Source organism: Anastrepha obliqua, chromosome 4, assembly GCF_027943255.1.
Source record: "Anastrepha obliqua isolate idAnaObli1 chromosome 4, idAnaObli1_1.0, whole genome shotgun sequence".
Classification (NCBI taxonomy): Eukaryota; Metazoa; Arthropoda; class Insecta; order Diptera; family Tephritidae; genus Anastrepha; species Anastrepha obliqua.
This window is the reverse complement of record NC_072895.1, coordinates 59006272-59029815: the sequence shown is the minus strand read 5'-3', so window position 1 is coordinate 59029815 and position 23544 is coordinate 59006272. Positions and strand designations below refer to the sequence as shown.

General features: G+C 39.3%; 1 protein-coding gene across 7 annotated transcripts in view; it reads right to left on the bottom strand.

Moving 5' to 3' along the window:
• Positions 1-3062: 3062 nt before the first annotated feature.
• The window catches only part of LOC129244732 (uncharacterized), a 34940-nt gene continuing 14458 nt past the window's right edge, over positions 3063-23544 (bottom strand). For 5 of the 7 annotated variants that reach the window (XM_054882529.1, XM_054882528.1, XM_054882532.1 and 2 more), the window contains 6 exons: positions 18836-23535; positions 12619-12740; positions 9314-9841; positions 8144-9248; positions 7931-8052; positions 3063-3331 (listed from right to left, as the gene is read on the bottom strand). In XM_054882529.1, coding sequence (XP_054738504.1) covers positions 3175-3331; positions 7931-8052; positions 8144-9248; positions 9314-9841; positions 12619-12740; positions 18836-23535 — 6734 coding nt within the window. In that variant the 3' untranslated portion in view covers positions 3063-3174. Of the gene's footprint in view, positions 3332-7930; positions 8053-8143; positions 9249-9313; positions 9842-12618; positions 14153-18835; positions 23536-23544 lie in introns of those variants that run through there. The other 2 variants (XM_054882533.1, XM_054882534.1) reach the window with 2 other exon arrangements.

Here is a 23544-nt window from a genome sequence, read left to right as displayed (position 1 = left end):
AAAGATTGAAAATATTAATGCTAAAAATTAAAAATTCATAAATTTTCTTCTCATCTTTCACACACTGTACACTGCAAAAATACTCGTATGCATGTATGTTTGTATGTAGTGCAGGGTTAATGCGTTTTTAAGCAAAATCGTTGCGCTACAAGTAGTAATCAATAGTATTGATCTCGATTAATTTTAATTATATAATTAATTTTTTTTCTTTTAATTTTACTTAAATTATTATCATTATTGGTTTTTAAATAAACGCAAAAAATGTATATACCATGATAAAATACAAAATGAAAAATTAAATTAAATAAAAATTCATAAAATACTGTAGTTTTGTGTGTACGTGTGATTTTTGAAATTGTTTTGTTTTGGAGAATTTCTATCTTGGTTTTTCTTTTTTGCGCTATTTTCAAGCAAATTGAGTTGCTGTTGCTGTATTTGTGGGAGGGGAAACTGGAGTGTTGGTAATGTATGGTGTGAGTAATGTGTGTGTGAGGGCGGTCAGGGAAGGTAGGGGTCGTAGCGTAAAAAGTTTAATTCGCTTTTGTACGTTCTTGCTTTTTCTTTTTGTTTGTTGTTTTACAATTTTTTATTATTTTTCTATTTTTTTGCTTTTGTTTTTGTTTTTTTGTTCTTAACTTGCATTTTTCTTGTGTGTGTGTTTTAGAATTGCGATAAAATAGCTTTTAAACTAATTAAATTTAAGTTTAATTTTAAAAAATACTCAAGTGTAGTGTTTTGTGTTGTTAGCATTTGATTTGTTTTTGTTTTTTGTTGTTTTTATTTACTTTATATATTCACCGTTACTTTTTCTCTTATTTTTCAGTGCTGCAGTTGCCCAGTTGGAAAATACTTTTAGTTTTAGTTTTAATTTAATTAAATTTCGTTTCTACAATTTTTCATTTTATTAATATTTTTTGTTTTTTTCTTTGCTTTTTCTCTTGCTCTTTGCTTTTCATCATATTCGCTTAAAAGTATTCGCTATTAATGTCAACTAAAACTATTCTTTCTTCAATATGTATGTATGTATGTATATATTATATATTTTAAATATTCTTTTACGCCTTTAAACTTTATCCTTTCGTTGGGTGTATATTGTATACATGCAGTTTATATGTATGTATGTATCTATGTATGTATGTATGTATGAGTACATTTAGTTTATTTCAATGTAAGCTTCTTGTATATTTTTTAATTGAAATGTTTTATATGGATTTTCTTTACTATTTACAGTTGTTTGCCCATCAAATGTCATGTCTTTGTATGTATGTGTGTGTGTGTACATATGTGCGTGTGTGCGTGTGTGCGTGTGTGGGTAAGCCAGACGATCATTGTAATAGAATAAACGATAAAAAAAAATCATCTCGCCCACGCAACGAATACTAAACTGGCGAATAAAATATACAACGCTTGTGGAGTATTTATGCTGGAAATTGAATTCCAAAACCTAAACAGCTGATTTGTGTGTTAAAGCATGTGTGCGCGTGTATATGTGAGTATACTTACATATGTAACGTGTTTGCATTTTGTTTCAAAAAAAAAAAAGAAACCTTCGTTAGGTAACTGATAAGTTTGAAATTTCAAAAAAAAAAAGAGATAAACCAAACGCGGTACATATACATTTTAAAAACTACGTACAGTGTGAGTCAAAAATATCTGTACGATTACGTAAAAAAAATAGCACAGTTGATTATTACTCGCACCACAGGCGGAAAGAGCTGAATTGATAGCTGGCTGGAGCATTGCATCTTCAGCGGCATTCTCGAAAATTTATCGAGTTTAATGTGTGCTGTTACAACAACAACAAAACAACAAATAGCTAGCAGCATTGAAATGTATCGCCCACTTCAACACACCGCTCCAGCAGTGTGTCAATTACAAAACATTGTTTGACGAGTATTTTATGCTCTTACAGGTTTTTAAGAACAACAACAAATACGCTTTAGTATACGTGCAAGTTTGCGCTAGCGGCACCGATTCATATATTGTCGAGGAATGTCACGTCAGCAGTATGCCCTATAATTTTATCAAGAAGTATATTTTATGCTGCTACAATAACAACAACAACTATTCCTCCGCATTTGGGTATGCGCTACTGAAACGACCAGAGTTGGTATTCTGCCAAGGAATACATAACAACTCCAGTGGCATGCGCTACAATTTGTTAAAGAGGTATTATAACAACAACAACAATCAAGTACGCTTTTTATTGAAGTTTAAACTGCAATTATTTGCGTGGTAAGAATGGAAAAATTTGACAAATGCCGGTCGTCAATTGGCGCCAACAAAAATGATTTTTAGCTTATTTTTTCTTTCATAGCATAAACTCAGCAAATTCAGCAACATGCGCCTTGTACACCACTTTTTGGACTAAACCATATGCTCTTTCTCTTGAAAAAAAAAATTTAATACACCAACAAAACATACACTTTTGACCCACACTGCCACTACTATCTACACTCTCATTTGCCTACAAAGAAGATTTAAAATAGTTTTGAATTCATTTTCTTTTTCTTTCTCTTTCTTAATGTTTTATGTTTTGCTTTGCACATTATTTATGCAATTAGCCTTTTACATGATTGCTGATATATTTCGTTACATTTTTTGAAAATAATACAATAGTTATTATCAACTTTTTTCTTACCTATTCAACTATATATGTATGTATATGTATATATATGTATGTATATTTATAAATACCACATCACTGATAGTTTTTAGCATCTGCTTCATTATTGTGTTGTGACTGCTGCTTCATGTTCGCATTGTCTTCTATTTTATTTTTATTTATTTTTTTATTCAATCATTCAATCAATAATATGCTTAGCCGAATGTATTTTTTATGTGTTTTTTCTTTTGGAGTGCCGAAAATGCTTTCTTTTTTAAATTTCTTGTTTTTCTTTTTTGTTTTGTTTTTGCTTAAAATTTTTATCTTGCTTCTAATTATGAGTTTTTAATGCCATTTATTTTGGTTGAATATTTAAAAATTTCTGATTTTTGAGTTTTTTGCCTTTCTTCTCCTTCTTTTCTTTGCAATAATTTCTATCCTTCCAAATAAATTAGAATTTTACTGCTCCAATATTTTATTTTTATTTTTTATTTGCTTCTTCTTCTTCTGATTTTCTTACTTTTCCTTTCTTAATCACTAGAATACTTGAGGTGGTGATGCATTTGATATCATGAGTGCTTATCAGTCAACTCAGCCCAGCGCAGCTCGAAAAATTTGCGCATTCCATGACCCGCCTTGCCGACCGGCGAATCATCTTCATTGAACATTTCACAGTTGTCGAATATTTGGCGCACGTCAACACAAAAGTCTTCGCGACTTTTATAGCTGTAGAGAGCGAAAAGATAAGAGACATTTTAAGAAAAATTAGTTTGTGGAAGGCAAAATTTACAAATACATACATATGTACATATACAGAAATATTAAATTAATCGATTATTAAGGGTAAACGAGGTGCCATGAGTACAACCTCTGGTGATACCCTAAATGCTATGCTTAATTTGCTCCCTCTGGATCTTAAGATATCACAGGAAGCAATAAAATCAATGTGTAGACTCCATAAATATGGTTTCTGGCACGAAGACGGAACTTCGGGACACTGTTTTTGGCACCTAAAGACGACCTGATACCCACAGTTTCATTTGGAAGGAAATTTGATGCCAGATTTCCATTGCGTGAGCAATGGAGCAATCCAGAATGCCTGCAGGGAGGTTTGACGGATATTTTCTTTACCGATGGGTCCAAGAATGAAATAGGGTCTGGAGCCGTATGGTACTTAAACGATAGTAATACAGGGTTTGATTGAAAGGTAATGAGCTTTATTTTTTTTAAACAGTTTTATTAAACCTTTTGGCTTATACCACTAATATTCTTTAAAATAGGACCCTTGAGCGTCAATACTCCGCTGGTAGCGGTCCCTCCACTGCAGGAAACATTTTTTAAACTCATCCGCCGGGATCGTGTTCAATTCGGCTGTCACAGTTTTTTGGATTGCCTCGATGGGGTCGAAAAGCCTCCCCTTCAGCTTTCTTTTCAGGCGCGGGAACAAGAAGAAGTCCGGAGGGGACAGGTCTGTTTTCCAAACGGAAATTTTTGCCATCCTGAAAGTACCCGAATGGATAATCGAGAGGAGATGGAGCGGGAAACAGATTGAAGTTTTCAGTGACAGCCAGGCTGCACTGAAGGCCCTGGAGAACGGGAAGCAAACCTCAAAGATTGTTCAAGAAGGTAAGAAGAAGCTTAATTCTGTAGCAAGACAGAACAGGCATGTACTTATATGGGTTCCAGGACACTCCGGTGTTCAAGGAAACGAAATTGCCGATGAATTGGCCAACCGTGGATCAGCGGTTTTCCAAAGAATTATAAATTGGATAAGCGATTATGTAGGCAATCCACATAAAGAGCGATGGTCCGGTCTAGAACGCTGCAGAACTGCAAAGTGTTTTGTGACAAGTCCGAACAGAAAACTGTCAAACTTTCTACTATCACTTGGAAGGAAAGACGTTCGGTTAATGGTCGGTATTATTACAGGACACAACCCATGGGGTCAGCATATGACCACCATTGGAATCATTGAGGACGCGATATGCCTGTCTTGCTTGGAGGAGACGGATAGCACTGAGCACTTTCTCTATGAGTGCTAGAACAAGGCTACGCATTTTGGGTTCCGATGTATTGAGAATGAGTAATATTTGTTCTCTAAAACTGGAGGATATTTACAGATTTGCCAAAGAATCTGGAAAATTCTCACAGGACTAACTACCTTAGTCTCTGTCCCTATTCTTTCCTATCTCTTTCTCTGATACTTTTCTCCTTTCCTCCTTGACTATCTACCCTCTTTCCAGAGCTCTAAATACAATGGGCTTTTTAGCCGGAGTGTTTTAGGAGCCACCAAATCTCCTGGTGCTCCTTTGCTCGACCTATTCAAATTTCAATTTCAAGGGTAAACGAACTGCCTTTTCAGGTCCACCAAGAATAATAAGAATTTAAAATTTATTTATGAAAACTTTACCAAATGAAATCAAGGTTTAACCCGCTAAGACCCCAGCCACTGTGAAGCGAGTCTACAATTATTTTATTCGCTCCTATCTAGAACAGCAAGGAAAATGAAGTTGAGGTTTGTATTACTACACATACACCTGTGTTCACAATAATAGCAGCGCGACATATTGTAAAGTTTTGACTATTTATTTATAAAAGGTTTTCCAATAACAGGTGTTATCTATCGCTATCGAGAGATGATTAACGATTTTTTATGGCCAGAAATGGATGGTATTGATCTGGACAACGTTTATTTTCAACAAGACGGCGCTACGTGCCACACAAGCAACGAAACCATTGACCTTTTACAGGAAAAGTTTCCGGAATGTGTTGTCTCTCGAAGAGGTGATCACAATTGGCCACCGGGATCTTGTAATTTAACACCTTGTGACTTTTTTCTTTGGAGTCACGTGAAATAAAAGGTCTATGTCAACAGCCCAGGGTCGATTCAAGACCTCAAAGATGAAATTCGTGAGACTATCGAAGACAAAGTGGCTGCTCACTTTGCAATTCGGTTATGGAAAATTTCAAGAAAAGGATATTGTACAGTAAGCGCGGTCACGATGGTCATTTGCCTGATTTTATTTTCTACTATTAAAGGCATACCTTCCTCTTTATAATGAAATGAACATCCGATCATTTATATTAAAAAATAACATTTTTCTTTGAATATCAAAATAACACCTCTTATTGGAAAACCCTTTATTACTAAAATTTTAATTTTTTTATAAACGTGCAGTTCATACTTCAACAAAAACTCTATAACGCAATGTTTCATTTCAAACTTCATACAAAATTTAACAAATTTACAACTTTTTAGTCAGGATTTGCATAAAAATTCAGGCCAAAAATGCAGAGATTGTAGCCCATTGAATTTTTAAAAAAGAATATTTCAAAAGTGACACCCAGATGTCAATAAGGAATAATTCCTAAACGGTTACTTTTTTTTGCCATCTTTCACATTTGTCAAGTCGAAGATGAAAACTTTTATGCGATAGAAACACGAGTTAAAATTATTGAAACATATAGTGAAAATTGTCGATCTTTAAGAACAGCATAGCACCATATTCGTGATTTTTTTGGTGAAAATAATCATCCGAAAGAGTCGACATTTCAAAAGGTAAGTATTGAAAAAGGGCAGGTCGCGTATAGAAAAGGACTGACAGGCCAAAAACTAGAGAATGTTGCTGCTGTAGCGCCAAGTGTTGCTGAACAGTCTTTGACATCGATTTACGACGTTCTGAACAATTAGGCATTCATGAATCGACTATTTGGCGGATTTTACCTGAAGATGTGTTCATGATAGGCCTTTATGTAAGTGCTGTAATTTTTCACATATAATTGTGAAGAGCCGCATTTTGAACAAAATTAGTGAAACCTGAATAAATCTAAATTATTACATATTTATTTTAAAACAACATTTAGGCGCGTCTTTCGAAACACCCTTTCTAATAAAGTATTGCAAAAGGGGGGATTTCCATTCCCCGGCTTAAAAAAATCGATTTTTTTTTTTACCTATTCTTGTTTATTATACTTTCAAAGAACTCTGTGCAAAATTTCATGACAAAATTGGTTAAATTGACGAAGTTATGCGTGATCAATGAACTCGGTGCGCTCCATAATACTGAGAAAGAGCGCGAGCAACAGCCGAGCTTTAATGCAACGAAAGAAGCTCGAATTTTACGTCGGGGTCAGCAAATGGTACAAAATCAAAATGGTCCTGGAATAGCTGATTAACACGAAAATGCTGTGAGTCTTAAATATATACCTTTTTTAACATAAATATTTGAATGCGTTTTTCTCAAAACAGCATTTTTCTATACGGCCGCCATGATATCTCGAGAACTATTCGGTCGATTGCTGTCAAATTTGACATGAATCTCGAAATAATATCTGTCTCTATCATAAACTACGGAAAGTAAGATACATGCATGACTTTTTTTTATAAATAAAAATCCGAGGAAAAAATGTGCGAAAAAACAAACTTTGTCTTTCAACCATCGCAGTTATATTAATTTTCGAAATTTTTTTTTTTCAATAGCTCATACCGAAACTATATTCATAAGGAGTAAAATGCCATTTGAATTTTTCCTTTCAGACAACCTGGAGCTGAGTTATCGTGGCGGCCAGCGACCAGGAATTTTCATAGAAATTTCACCTCGAGCGTTGTCAAAGCCACAATTTTTCAGAAAATCGACCAAAAATTGAAGTTGATTTTATATAATGCATAATAAATATGGCTGTAAATTTTCCAAAAGATTCAACTGATAGTTTTCCCAATAAAAATTCGTAAAAACCCCGTATTTTTGGCGTTTGAAATGGGAATCCCCCTATAAGTTTGAAGAGGCTAAAAATTCCGAAACTTTTTATATATGGCGGAAATGCACCAGACCACCAGTTAAAAATGAACGCGACCAAAATTCAATGTGCCAGAAAACTGCATTCTCGAATTTTTTCTAAAACTTCTGACTAAAAAGTTAAAATTTTAATGAAAATGTTTTTAAATTTTTGAAAACTTTCAAACTTTCGAGCTACATACCATACCTATATAGTTTTTATTGTAATACTTGTATGTACTAAATTTGTACACAAACTTTACAATACATTACGGCAAGTATTATTCTGAACACAGGTACCTTTGACATATGAATATGTATATGTATTTAAGGATAAGTATTGTGCATCCCGCGACAAAGGATAGCACATCAGTTTTTTTGACCAGTTCTAACAATTTTTCTTCTCTTTTTAATGCTTAGCTCATTGACTAACAGACTAACCAAGTTTCAAACTTTATGCAAAAATTAGAAAAAAGTCACAGACCTGTCATCAAAATTCTAAGAATTTTATTTATAATTTCTAGAAAGATGTTTGGAAAATATTACTCACGTCAAGTCCTGTAAGCGTTTCTTGATTGTAGATAAATCCATGGGATTTTTAATAATCTTACGGTAAGTCGGAAACTGTTTAGTATTCACTGGCAACAAAAATGGCCATGAGTCTTCGTGCAGCTGCAAGGAAGAGCAAATTCAAAGACATATATGTATGAATGCAGCACTTGATATCCACTTAATTATCATTTTTCTGTCCCATTATGCTTACCTCCATTTCACCGAGCAATGTTTTGCAAATAGCCAACTCCTTTATCAGTTTTTTGGTTGCATGCTTCTCCTTTTTTTCTTGCTTCAGCTTTTCTTTCGCCTCTTGCACTGCGTGTATATTCAATGGCGGGGGAGGCGGCGGTTGTGGCGTACCGCATTGGCTCATCGGCGATGACGTCATCGGCGAGAGAGCGCCAAACTGATGGGCAGCCGGCGATTGTGACTGCGAGTGCGGCCCAATCGTTTGTGGCGAGTGTTGAGTAGGTGTACTGGCGCGCGGCGACTGCATTGCCACTGTGGGTGCATGGTTGCTGCAGTGTTGGGGTGACAAAATCGATGATTGCAATAGCGGCGATAATTGTGGCTGCTGTTGTTGCCCAAGCGATGCAATGGATGTTGGTGGCATAATAAGCGGTAATGATGTGGAAGGTTGGGGGGATGTGCTGATGACACTGGTGGGCGGTAATAGTGATGGCGGTGGCAGCGGCGATTGCGCGACTGCATTGTAAGGCGACGGCGGCGGTAGCTGCACTGCACCGTTGCTATTTAGCTGCAACTGTGCCAGTTGTTGCTGCTGACTGGCCGTCAGTGTCATGTAATTTGTGGTTGTCACATTACCTGCACCACCAGCACCGGTACTTACTGTTGGTAGTGTTGGCGTCATATGCGACATTAAAATGCCACTGACAGGCAGTGACTGCGTCAGCGGTGGTTGGGCCGTAACATAGCTTTGCATAGTCGCATTGGGTGTCGTGCTATTGTAAATGGGCGACGAAAGTGGCAGGACACTGCCAGTCATTGGGTGTAACAAGGCGGCCGATGCCGACTGAACGTTATCTGTGCAGCCATCTATTGCCGTGTAGTCGTTGTTCGGCAAATGTGAAGCATGGATGTTGTTGTGTACGGGCGTTGTGTTGCCCGTGTTGCTTGCATCTGGCATTATACCTACTGGGGCGCCAACACTTAGACCAGCGCCAACCCCCATGCCCATTGCCATTGCAGCATTGTTGCCAACCATTTGTTGTTGCTGATGCTGAAAACGCGTGGCATCAATCGAGTTATTGTGCTGTTCATCGAATGAGGTGGAAGCAATCGAATGCGCCGGACTGCAAATACCAGAGGCGGGTTAGTAACGTCAGGCGTGACATGCGGCGCTGCCTGAGCGACCTACCTGAGCGGCGTCGGTAACGAGGTCATCGACTCGTCATGCGACGAATTCAGCGAAAGCTGTGATGAATTATGCAGGTGGTGATCCGCCGAGGCAGCTGCCATGGCCTGCGCCTGCGCTAGAACCGCAGCCTGTTGTTGTTGGAGCTGATGCTGCTGCTGTTGTTGCTGTTGCTGTTGATGATTCTGCTGCTGCTGCTGCTGTTGATGGTGGTGTTGCTGCTGTTGTTGGATATCAATATTCGATGATGTCGACGAATTGCTATGACGATCGCGCCGCTTCGAAGAATCACGATCTCGTCGCGGCTTACTACTGGTACGCTTCTTCGGTGGTGGCGCCTTCGTGATGCAACCATGGCAATACCACTTGCCACGGGGTACTTTCAACAACGGTGGTATGTAACAGTCTGCGTGATAGGCGCGCGGACACAAATCGCAATAGATCATTTTGCCAACGGGCGAAGGCCGCAAACCGCCACAGACAATGCATTTACGCTCATTCGTCGCCTTATTGACGCACTCATAGCAATACCTGAAAAAGGTGCGAAATGGAAAATACCGTTGAAGGGTTAAAACTCAAACTAATCAAAAATAAATGATTTAAAAAATATAATAAAATAACATAAAAGCGGACTTCGTGCAGGAAAGGAAGAGGATTGGGACAGAGAGGTGCATAAAAGGCTGCGCAAAATTAATCGCCTTAATGGAAGATTTATAATTTTTGCAAATTTCGTCTTAGCACATGGGCTGCAAAGTCCAGGGTCTAACACATAGATGGCACTAGTCTTATTGCATTCACCTCTTGTTTACAACCTTAAAAATACAGCTGCTGAAATTTCATGATATTCTATTCATTAATTCGTGAGTTATTATGCTAAGAGTGATGCTACTTTTGTTATTTTCAAAGCAATGGATTAAAAAGAGTTTCGTGTTATAATTTTACACGGCTGCTTTTTGGGCAATAATGCAAAGCAATGGCTTGAAAAGTGTTATGGGGAATCTGCTCCATCAGAAGCAACAATAAAGCGATGGTTTGCTGACTCCAAACGTGGTCGTAGAGACATCGATGAAGCACAACGCAGGAGACGTCCAAATGAGGAGGTAACACCAAAAAAGAATAAAAAATCCACAAAAGTGATCGAGTGATCGAAAATTGAAGTTGCGTGAGTTAACTGACATCGTAAAGATATCAAAACAATGTGTTGGCTTTGTATTGCATGAGAATTTGACTATGAGGAAACTCTGTTCAAAGTGGGTGCCACGTTTGCTCACTCCTGACCAAAATCAAGAACGTGTTGATGGTTCTGAGCAGTGTTTGGCCTTGTTTAAACATAATAAACCGTAATTTATGCGTCGATATGTGAAAATGGATGAAACATAGACCCATCACTTAACTCCGGAATCACAGCGATCGTCATCTGAGTGGACATCAACTGGTGAACCTCGTCCAAAGCGCCCGAAAGCACAACAATCGGCTAGAGAGGTTATGGTCTCGGTATTTTGGGATGTGCGTGGTGTAATATTCATCGATTATCTTGAGAAGCGAAATACCAACAGCACAGTGAATATCATATAGCGTTATTAGAGCGTTTGAACTCGGAAATTGCAAAGACGCGTCTGCATATGACAAAGAAAACATTTTTTTTTTTCATTAAACAACGCAACGTCTCACAAGTCAATCAAAACAGTGGCAAAACTAAATGAACTGAACTTCGAATTGCTCCCACATCCACTGTATTCGTTAGATTTGGCTCCCAGCGACTACTGGCTGTTTGCAGACCTAAAAGAATGCTCGTTGGTAAAAGTTTCGCTCGAATGAAAAGGTTATCACTGAAACTGAGGACTATTTTGAGACAAAAGATAAATCGTTCTACAAAAGTGTTATTGAAATGTTAGAACGGCGCTGGAATGATTGCACTGTGCTTGATGGAAATTACGTTGATGAATAAAGTTAATTTTGAAAAAAAAAAAAACGTGTTTTCTTTGTTAGGCCCGGGACTTTTCAGTCCATGTGTAATGTGTGAAATCAAAATTTAATGATTTATAGCGTCAATACCGTTATTTAATAGCCACTCCTCGCACATATAGGGCAAAGGGTCAAATACAAGTGACGGTCTGCATTGTTCTGTGACCTCTCTAATAATGATTATGATCAAAAGCGTGCGCATTCCTTGAGAGTACCCCCAATGGAACTGTGTTGCACAGCGTTCGCTGCTTCCATTGTTTTCCTAGATTCATGCTTTCTATGGGGGCCTTTCACTGATTAGATATGTCTATAATCCACCTAACACGACTTTTTCTTGTATTATAATTATATTTTTCTTTTCTTTTTTTAAGTTGCTATATATTGACAAACCGACCGCCGATGTCGAATGGGTTGGTGCGTGATTACCATTCGGATTCGATCCGAATCTCCGTGAAACACCAAAATGAAGAAATAGTTTTTTTCTAATAGCGGTCGCCGCTTGGCAGGCAATGGCAAACCTTCGAGTATATTTCTCACATGAAAAATCTCCTCAGAAAAAATATCTGCCGTTCGGAAGCGGCTGAAAACTGTAGGTCCCTCCATTTGTGGAACAACATCAAGGCGCATGCCACAAATAGGAGGAGGAGCTCGGCTAAACACCCAAAAAGGGTGTAAGCGCTAATATAATATATATATTAGGGCGGGTCGATTTGTGGGGAGGCAAAAAAATCGCTCATTGCTCTGTGAAAATCATATTCTAGGGATCAAAATAAGAAACTTTGCCGAAGGAACCATGCCTCTAAAACAAATTCTGATGCCCCCCAATTTGGGTCGAACTTTTTAGTTTCTTTTCTCATGTAAAGGCCAAAAATGGCCAGGGAAGTTCCAGGGGGTGTGCCACTGGCATGGGTGGATCGGCCGTCCAAAGTTAGTGGGGGTCGGTCATACATTTGGACTCGATTGGAGCACTCTAAATGGGTCAAAGTGGGATTTTTCGTTCGACCCAAATTGGGGGACATCAGAATTCGTTTTAGAGGCATGGTTCCTTCGGCAAAGTTTCTTATTTTGATCCCTACAATACGATTTTCACAGAGCAATGAGCGATTTTTAAATCGACCCGCCCTAATATATAATATATTATATACATTTTTTTTTTTTTTTTTTTTCAAAAAACAACTTATGCGACTTTAAGAGATGTTGCGTTGAGGTCAATAAATTCTGATTCATCACAGAAAACTTTGGTGCTTTATTGAATTTTTATTAAGATGTCTGACGAAAAAAATGCTACGTCGATTTAAGTTGCTTCATCAAAAGCACACAGATGCATTTATAAAAATACTCACCAATCGCCATCGGGTATATTGTCCATTTTCGGCTTGAAGCAGTAGGTGTGATAGCCTTTGTCGCATCCATCGCACAGCAGCAATTTATCCTCATTCTCGCCAGATGTGCAGAACTGGCAGTACTGTAATACAATAATAGGGAAGATCGAAGAGAAGATGCGTGGTAGAACAAGAAGAGGAGATTGATGTTATATGTTGTTGTTGTTGCAGTTGTACTTGCAAGTGTACACACACATACATACACAGACACACTGATTTGTGGCAGCTACCTAAATTGTTGTTATTTTGTTGTTTTTTTTTGTGGTTTTTCAATTTTTTTTTTTTTGTTTTCTTTTTTAGCTTAACACTATTTAATGTTGTTGTTACTGTTACATTTCATAAGAAAATTATTTGCATTATATTATATTAAATAAACGAGTGTATACGGGTATGCATTGTTGTACGAGTTGGGTGTATGAATAAGAGCCCCATGTGTGGGTGGTAATTGTATTGAATTTGTACTTTGTCATTATTTTTGATTTTTCCTATTTTTCATTTTTCTTCTTCTTCGCCTTCAAGCGGCGTTAATCGTCGGACATTAAGTGTGTCGCTTGTGTTTTTTGGCATTTGAGTTTTTCGTTTTTTTCGCATTATTTCCACTTTGTCCTTTCATATTGAATTTAATCGTAGTGGTTAGCGGCGGTTTTGCGCCATCTTCATACTTAACACCCACATTTGACTCCGCACCAGCTTTGGCGTCATTGGCGTTTTCAACGCAGCTAGTGGCGATCACCATGCCGTTCATGCGCTTCTTGACCAAGCTTAAACCCACTTGCCGCCTCGCATTCGCTACCTCATCCGCAACTGATTCTGAGTCACTGTTCACCTCCGCTTCGTACTTCTTCTTCTTGTGCTTTTTATGCTTGTGTGATTTGGCGCGTTTACGCGACTTGGGTGTGGAGGACTGCTTCTGCAGTTTTGCGTCACCCTCTTCGGCCGTTGTCGTATTCGCCACAGCCAGCACGTCATGCAGAGACGCGCTGCTGTTGCTTGACTCCTCCGGCGTTGTGTCCTCGCTATTGGGACTCGCTGGCTCTACATAATTGATCACATATCCGCTGATTGGTGCCTTTGCCTTTCGTTGATATTTAAAACGTGCGTGTGACAGATTTTGTGTTTCTGGGTGCGGCTGTGGCTGTGGGTTCGACTGTGTTGCGGTTGGCTGACTCGTAGATGTTGGGGGTTGCGTCGTATCTACTTTTTTCATAGACACCGTCTTAGCCGCTGCCTTCAGCATTTGACCATCAACCTTTTGCTTATTAGCGGATTTTGATCGCTTTGGAGTTGTTTGAGCTTTCGCTTGCTTGGGAGTGCTTTTCTTTGCCGCTTTGGTAGTGGTGGCAGTTGGTGTGGAATTGGACTGAGAAGTGTTTAACCCTTTTTTGGCGGGCATTTTGACCTTATCTTTAGTGGGCGCAACTTTGGGTATTTCATCTTTGTTAGATTTGGGTTTTTTATCTTTTTTGGATTTTTTTGTTTTCGTTTTAACTTTTTCCTATTCGTGAGAGTTGTGATGTTTTTGGGGAAGGTTCAAGTGTGGGGAAAGTGTGGTGTATGTGTGTAGATATGAAGATGTATTTGAAAGTATGAGTAAATGAAGGTGTGTTTGTAAATACAAAAGCACGGCAAGCAATATGTAGCATTTTCCAAACATTAATTCACCAAAAATTAATGCAGTGTTTTAGTTTTCATTTCGCAGCATAAATTTTTTTTTTCAATTTTCAATTTTCGTTTTTTTTTTTATTTTGTTCAACAACCACGTGCAACAAATGACACGAGCGCAAGCATGGAACAGAAAAAGCGTGTTTAAATGCATATTTGCCCCGTATATGTATATATTATTGTTTTTTTTTTTTTTTTTTAAATTTTCGATATATATCGCATTACATATATGGCATTCACATACAAATTAGGTGAATATTAATTTAAAATATTATATTTAGTTGATTGTCAATTTTTTTTGTGTTTAAAATACAACAACAATTAATCGCGTTATCAAAGTTTATAAAAAGAAATGAAAGGAAAAAAGAAAGAAAAATTATGCAATTAGTTTTAACGAATTTTGATAAAAATCGATAGACAGGCAATTGTTTTTCAAGCAGCAACAACTACAACTACCTACAGCAGGGTAGCGTAAACTACTTTTTGCTAAGCAAAGAGATGGAAACTACTTGAAATCAAAAGAAACTTAAGATGAGCTAAACAAAAGTTTAGATAAAAATCAAACAAACGTTTTTTATGGTGGAGGGGAATCAATAACAAAAAACAATTTAGTATTGAAGAAAGATTTAACTTAAAAGTATTCGAAGAAACTGGGGCTAATCCAACATATTTTTCTTTATATTCAATGTATTGGACCCTCAGGTATGCAATTCTCAACAGGTCGTTGCATTTTCATTCCTCTGCCCTATAATCTACACTTCTCAACAGGTTTATGAAACCTGAAATAGTTAATTGCCTTGGTAGTAAAACGGGATTGGCGCCAATAACGTAAGTGCTGTGCTCTGTGTTTGGTTGCTTTGAGGGGGAATATGGATTCAATGTGATCTTCACTATCAACAGTTAATAAGACGGAACCAAGCAACTCAACTGGAGTAATCAGAATTGAAAGCAGAAAATTTGTTGTTATAATTTCTTTTCTTTTAATTTCAGACACATGTGTCTAAAAAATCGCGTCTCATGCAACATTTAATCGTTGAATTTGATTTTTTGAACTTTTTTAACTAAAATGTGCACTCATTTTGTCCATATTTCGAAAAGCAAATAGTTCACGAAAACTCTTTTCGATGAGTGTATGTTAATTTAGGAGCCTTGATCTCAAATTACATTTCACTGATAAGACGAAATGAATTTGCAAATGATACTCCATGGAAAAGTTAGTGGACGAAAGTAGTGTTGGAAATTTTCAGTTTCATGCTTGCCGATATTTTCGAAATCGCTAAAAACGAATACAGTCAAACCTTTATGTAACAAAGTTAAAGGCGTTACACCAATGTTTCTTAAGGTCTATAGATTCCTTATATTTATTGTATATTAAAACCTCGATACAACGAAAAAGTTAAATTTTTTTTACAAAATTCATGTAAATGTTGTTATTTATTTTTTTTTTTAGTTTAATTTCCAGATCAAACAATAAAGAAAGTGTAATTATTCTAATCATTAAAAGTTTTCAATTGATGCCAAAATATTCTGTTATTTCTCTTTTTTTTAAGCTCGGTTTGAATAAAACAATCTATCTAAGTATGTTTCTACAAATGTCAAGACCTCAAATATATATGTAAGTATAATGCGGTGTAGAATTCTGCGTTCAAAAAATATTTGGAGCTTTTTAATTGCAGTTTTGTCGGGTAGGTAAATCGATTTGCACTTCACTAAATAATTCACATTAACAGCATTTAATAGAAAACTGACAATGTGCACTCGATGCACTACACTTCATTATAATCGCTTTTGCTAAAGGAACTTTAACCATCAATATATTCCGAAAGTTTTCATGCCCGAAATTTTTTGGAGCAGTTTTATGTGGAAAATTTCGCAACCACAAGGTTCTTGCAGGGGACTCAGCAACAATTTTGATATTTTGCGGTTCATTACATCGAGGTTGCACTATGCACTTTAGGCCAGGTCGATTTGTGGGGAGGCAAAAAAATCGCCCATTGCTCTGTGAAAATCATATTCTAGGGATCAAAATAAGAAACTTTGCCGAAGGAACCATACCTCTAAAACGAATTCTGATGTCCCCCAATTTGGGTCGAACTTTTTAGTTTCTTTTCTCATGTAAAGACCAAAAATGGTGATATTTTGAAATGATTGTATGGGGAACCCCCCAGGGGAGTTCCAGGGGGTGTGCCACTCTCATGGGTGAATCGGCCGCCCAAAGTAAGTGGGGGTCGGTCATACATTTGGACTCGATTGGAGCACTCTAAATGGGTCAAAGTGGGATTTTTCGTTCGACCCAAATTGGGGGACATCACAATTCGTTTTAGATGTATGGTTCCTTCGACAAAGTTTCTTATTTTGACCCCTAGAATACGACCTAAATCGACCCGCCCTAATGCACATATTATTGGAATTTTCAAGACCTTTCATTGTACAGGGTGGGCCATATAGCGTTTACTTTTTGAACCACCTATTTTTTTGAGAATGGTAATACAAATGACATGTCAAATGTGTTCATAATTTACTTAAAGGTTTGACATTTACGAAATGGGACGCTATACGCTTGAACAAAATTGGGAAATATTGAAAACCTATTTCCAAAGTGGTGAGTCTTCTTCTTCTTCCGCGGTTACAGTAAATGGCGAGAGTTACCGTGAAGAGGATGACATGGACGACATTTGGTTTCAACAGGACGGTGCAACTTGTCACACTGCCAAAGTTACACTCGAACTTTTGGCTACCGTTTTTGAAAACCGAATAATCAGCCGAAATTCCGATATCAATTGGCCGCCTCGGAGCTGTGATTTAAGCCCGTTGGACTATTTTTTGTGGGGAACCGTTAAGGACAAATGCTATGCGAACCATCCAGAGACGATTGATGCTTTAAAACACGAAATCGAAGTTGCCTTTTATGAAATTGGAGTCCAAACAATCGAAAATGTGCTTAAAAAGTGGGTTGATCGAATGGCCTACTGTAAAGCCAGTCGTGCCAGTCATTTGAACGATATTATTTTTCATTATAAATGACAATATTCAATCTTCAAAATAAAAAAAAAAATTTTGAAAAAATATTGATTAGTTTTTTTTTATAGCCAATTAAAAAAGAAAATTTTACATGGCCCACCCTATCCAATAAAATTTATCTCAAACGAAATTTCTCCAAATACTTCCGAGATTTTCATACAAATTTTATAGTTGATTATGAACACCTAAATCTTTGAATCCTTTTGTTTGGCATTCATCATCAGAATCACTTCAAAGCGAGTATTTTTACTATATTCAATCTTACGTGCAACAACTGGACTCGGAAGAAAGCAAGGAAAATAACACCACTACACACGCAAACTATTCATATGGAATAGTTAAATTTGGAGCCAGTATACTTTGTGCTAACGGAAAAAATGATTTCGACGATAATAATTTTTCAGCTTTTAAGATATTGATATTCAAAAAAAGTTGTTAGTCACAGTACCCAAAATATTTTCGTTATATTTTTATAGCGGCTCTTGCCCATTATTGCGGTTTTTGAGCTGTATGACACATGTTTTCAATAGATTTTTCCATTAAATAGCATATGACAACACTCTGCAATAGGAAACTATATAGTATAAGGTCGAGTTCTATAAAAAAATCGGCTCAAGTTAGATACAAAAATAATCGCACATCATTTTGGAACTTCGATATTTCGAAAAAGAGACGAGATACTGATTGATTTGTCGCATCGTATTCTATTACAGCTGTAAATAATTTATGTTTTTATAATTATTGTATATTTTTTTATTTTGAATTTCGCTACGAATTTTAGAAATATAGTGAGATTTCGAAATATGAATTCATACTTTTCCAATTTTATCGTCTAATTTTATAATATTCGCTAACAAAAATTTAATTAATACTAAAAAATTTAATCGAAATTTTGAAAATTAAGCCAGTTATTGATATGTTTAGTGTAATGACCCCTTTTCAACTAGTGCATAACTAGTCATTAGCAGACTCGTTATGTATTTGTCAAAATGTCGACTGTAGAAGCCAGATCTTTTTTTCCGCTAGTTTCTTCTTGTTTTCTCTGGAAGATAATTTTTTCATAATTCAAATACATGTACTTATATTTTTGCACACATACGTATGAACGTATTTTTTAAAATTCATGTTTTTCATATAAATAAGATTAATGGAAATGATAGTAATGAAATTAACCTTCAAACGAAAAAGAATTACTGAATTCCCTTTGAAAAGTAACAGAAGAGAAAAACATAAAACAAAGAATGCACACAAAAAAAAATAATAACAGTAACAACAACAACATATTAAGTTTAATCCTACAACAAACGGTGATAGCGAGCACAATTGGGAGCCGTGTCGTACACATGTTTGTATGTGTGTGTCACAAATGCGTAAAAATACCACAAAAATAAATCAAAACAAAATGGAAACAAACAAAGTATTCGCCACTTATCTTTTTTTTTTTTTTTTAGTTAGTTTTTTTTTCTGTGTTTTTTTTTTTTGCAATTGCACTTACCGCCTTCATTATGCTCTTATCCCAGGCCACACACGATTCCAGCACGTAAAGCGCCATCGCCAATTGTGCAGTGGTGTGTGAACGTGACACCGCATCCCGCCACGATGCCAAACCTTTGGGTATATTCTCCACCTTCTCATCCTTTTCGCTGTCACAGTTGCTTGCTGGCGAATCGCCACCTGAGTTATTGCCACTGGTGTTTGCTGTATGCCCGCCCGCTGCATCTCCGCTCGCATTACCAGCAGCTGCTGCGGCCGCGGCAGCATTGGCAGCTGCAATTGCCATTGCGCGCTCATTAAACGCCGAAGCATTGATTACATTCTGTGTTTGTTGTTGTTGCATATTGATGAGCTGCTGTTGTGCAGCAGCCGCTTGCTGTTGTTGCATTTGCATCAGGAATGCAGCAGCGGCTGCTGAATTTTGCGTTTGTGTAGTGGTGTGTTGATTTTGCGCAATTACCGCTAAGTGCGCATCACCTGTCTGTGAGCCAAGTGGCGGCTTCAAGTAGCGTCGCTCGATGTTGGCCTCCAAATCTATGATGCGTTCACGTATCATTGGTATAATGCTGATGAAGTCTTCCTCGGTTACATCTTCAAGTTCGAGATTGATTTCGCTTTCGATGCGAGGTGGCAGCTGCCAGTTCTTCAGTTGCATTGAAGCGCTAGCTATTTTGTCCTCCAACGCTTCAAGTTGATCGAGCAGTGCAAGTTCGGTACGTTTGGCTATTTTTGGATTCCAATCGTGCGGCTTGTCGGGTTCCATGTAAGTGGCATCTTCGCCAGGTTTGCTTGCCATTGGGTACTTGATGCCAATGGTGGGATCCTCCTGTTGCATGAAGCGCATAAGGTTCTCTTGTAAATCGCGTTCACGCAAGCCGCTCGGATCCAGGGAATCGATGACGCGCTGCAGCATTTCGAAAGTATCCAACTTCCACCAGCCGTAGCGCAAATCGCGCGGCACATATGTGCCGGTTATTTTCTTAGGGTAGCCCTCCTTCTTCACTTTGTCCAGCAGTTTTTGTTCTTCTGGTGTCATTGAGAGCGGCGTTTGTACATCGTATTGAAGGAATGTGGTGAGATTTTGCAACGACATATTTGCTAAATTTTGTATGGACATGCCAGCAATGTCGTCCATGCGTATTTCTAGTCTGACTGTATTGAAGTCGTTCTCTTTGGCTTCGTTTGCGGCACCATCGATGGTGTCTTTGGTCGGCTTACACTCACCATTGCCGCCACTGTCCATTTTTGTATCGTTCAAAAAGGGAAAAAACTTCTTGTCTTCGGTGTGCTCCTCCTCGATGCCTTCACTTTTCGTTACATCGGTTTTAATAGCGGGAGATGATGACAAATTTGCGACAGCGGCTGCTGCGGATGTGGATGGTTTACAATCATTCTCGTACTTTTGGTCATTCTCCTCCTCATCACCGCTATCCGCCGCTTCCTCACTCTTCAATCGCTGACGAGGAGAATCCAGGCAGTTTTTTGACTCCGCCGGTGATGCTATCGCAGCCTCTATGCTGTCCACACCTTCAGCTGCCGTAGCTGCAGCTAACAACATCTTCTTCTCGTACTCACGTATCTTCGCTTCCATTTGCTTCTCATCCAGACCGGAAAGTGAAAGAATGCACTCCTGCACGAATTTGGCTGGGTCCACTTTGCAATCGTCCAAAGTCACGTTGAAATACTGCACGACATTCTGCACCTCCCAAGGATGGCCCTGTGTCTGGAAGAGAGAGTCGCATGAGACATTTGCGAAAGCCATCTTATACTCTTTGAGGCTTGCTTCATCCATCGGTTCGGTCGACATCAATGGCAAATCGCGATCGAGTATCGAAAACCACTTATCTGAGACATTTACCGGCTGTTTGAAGAGTGCGTCATCACCACTTGTCGCAGACACAATGAAGCAGTCGTCTTCCTTCTTTAAGTCTTCTGCCTTCACAACGCTGTCGATGATGGCTGATGTTGTGCTGCTCACATCCAAACCGCCAATGCTGGGCATTACACTGCTAATGCTGGGTGCGCTGATGCTAATGTTGTTGCTACAGCTGACTATTGTATTGTTGCTGCTCATTTGCGCAGCCGTTGACACTGGCAGCGGTATCGGCAACGGTAACGGCATTGGCATAGACAACGGCATGGACAATGGCAATGGCATCGGCATTATCATGGATGTTGGGATTGGTGTTGGTGTTGGGGTCGGTGTAGGCATCGACATCCCCATCGGTGACGGCGACGGCGTCAACATTGTAATCTCATTTTTATCACAGTTTTTTTCGCCGATAGCATTAGCCGCAATGGCATTTGTTGCATTCGCATTGGCTGCAGCCGCAGCGGCTGCGGCGGCGGCAGCGGCAGCGATAGCTGCATTGAATTGCGCTGGAATGGCGGGTATTTTGATCTCCGCCTCGAAGTCCGTTTTAGTGGAAATGGTCGCTGCGTCGATATGTGGCTTCTTAGCTAGACCATAGTTGTCCGCATCAATGTCCATGCGTTTCGGCGCTGGTATGGTTGCTGTGTGCACGACGTCATCATCATCATCGTCGTCATCCCGCAAATCGACAATCTCCGGTTCGTCTTTGCTGGTGAGCACGACATCGTCGTCGTCATCGTCTATCACTGCTGAAAGCGTAACATCTACGGTATTGGTATTGTTGCCATTGGTATTGTTGTTGCTGTTGTTAGTGGCAACTGAATTGGTCGTTGTCACCTCCGCGACGCTGTCAACTTGCATCTTTTCATCGTCGTCCTTCACGGCTATCGCTGTGGCTTCCATACTGTGGTCTTCGGTAGTATCAAGAGCTTTTTCAGTGCTAGCCCCCTTACTTTCTATCTGGCATTCTTCTCCATGTTCATCGACATTCTGCGTCTCCGCGCCTATCTCATCACCCTGTTCCTCTTTGCACTCATCCTTAGCCTCAGTTTCACCGTTCGCCAATTTAGCAGCGCGTTCTTCTTCCGCTTCTGCCTCTAACACTTCCTGGTAGTGGAATATATCATTTTGTGCCGACTCCAATGCTTCGATGAAGATACCACCTGCTTTCGGCAATTTCCAGTAGCGTCGCCAAAAACGATCTTGGCCAAAGCAAGTGGCTCGCAGCTGATTCGTACTCTTCTCCAGTAGCTCCTTGCAATTCATTGATGCGCGTAATATCTTGTCCAATTTCTTTTGCAACTCATCCGCGCTCAATCGATTGTCCTCATCTTCCTCAACGTTCGTTATCTCCGATTCCAAATCACTGAGATCATCATCCAATCCCACATCGGCTGGAACATCTTCATTACCACTCTTTTTTGTTAACAGATTACTCAAATCGGACGGTGTTGCTGTTGGAACGGTCGTCGCTGGTACACAAACGGCTGGCAAACTGCCTGGCATATTGCTGACGCCATTGTGATAAGCAGGCGTCGTCCCTAGCACTGGTTCTTCCGGCTTCAGTTGCTTACAGGGTGTAACCGCGCTGTCACTAGTGTAACTTTTTGTGGGACTCACATCGTATTTAAGGCCGTCGAAAACATTTGGCAACGATGGCGTCTGTAGCATATGTGGCGGCGGCACATCTGAAGCATTATTGGCGCCAACGACAGTAGTTGTTGCAGACGCATTTATGGCCACTGCCACAGGCATTGACTGCTCCTTGTTGTCACACTTTGCGGCGTTACTGTCTTCACCGTTATTGATTGATGCCGTCTCTCCATCTACATCCATCTTGTCAGATCGTTCGGCGATTGTATCATTCACTTCCTTGTTATGATTCTCACCATTGTTGGTAGTACTGCTGTTGTTATGCTCTGCACTCTCCGGCGTGACCGGATTATTAGCATTACTACTTGACAACGCATCGCCGCCATTAGCACCATCAGCTGCAGCAGTATTGGTTTTGCTACCGTCACCGTCTTTTTCGTCACCCGTATTCTCTGTTGCTGTATTCGCATTCGCAGCCACTGCTGCATTTGCCGCCGCTTCCGCCGCCGCAGCAGCTGCTGCCTCAGCCTCTTTCTGCATACGTTCGGCATCGGCCTTCTGCTGTGCTGCAATGGCTGCTTGCATTGCCGCCTCGCGTTCTGCCTGCGCCTTCTCGTACGCCTCGATGCGCGCCTTGCGTTGATGCAACGCCTTGTATTTGCGTACCTTCATGTCGGTCATGTACTTCTCTTTACGCATTTGAGCGCATGTCTCTAAACTACCATCGATCTGTTTTAGCACTGCCTTATTCATAAGCAGATCATTGCAAAGATGTGCGAGTATTTGCGCCTTTCTTGTGGGATTCAATGCAACGAAGGGACGATTCTTGAGTGAATGCGACAATTTCCACGTCTCATTTTCATGTAGCAGTTTATAGTACTCGGCGTTTTTACCCGAATGTGAGGCGGTTTCGGCGTCCACCTGATGATGATCGGGTATACGACGTTCACGCTCACGATCCATTGTTATGCCGTGCAATTGACGTATCTCACCGGTGGCAGTGGCATATAGATAAATACGCAAAATCTCCGAAACGTTGGAGTTGGTAATATCGGCGTTACGCAACGATTGTCCGAGGAGTGTGGTGTGGCGGCCGGGATTCGGTATGCCCGGGTCTTCGATGGCGCACACCAACAGATGAGTCATCACAGATAGCAGCTCCTCTTCAGCGTCGGGATTGCTGTCACTAATTAGAGCATCATGCAGGTTCTGCAGAGTGGGAAGTGACTCCATGTCTGCAAGCG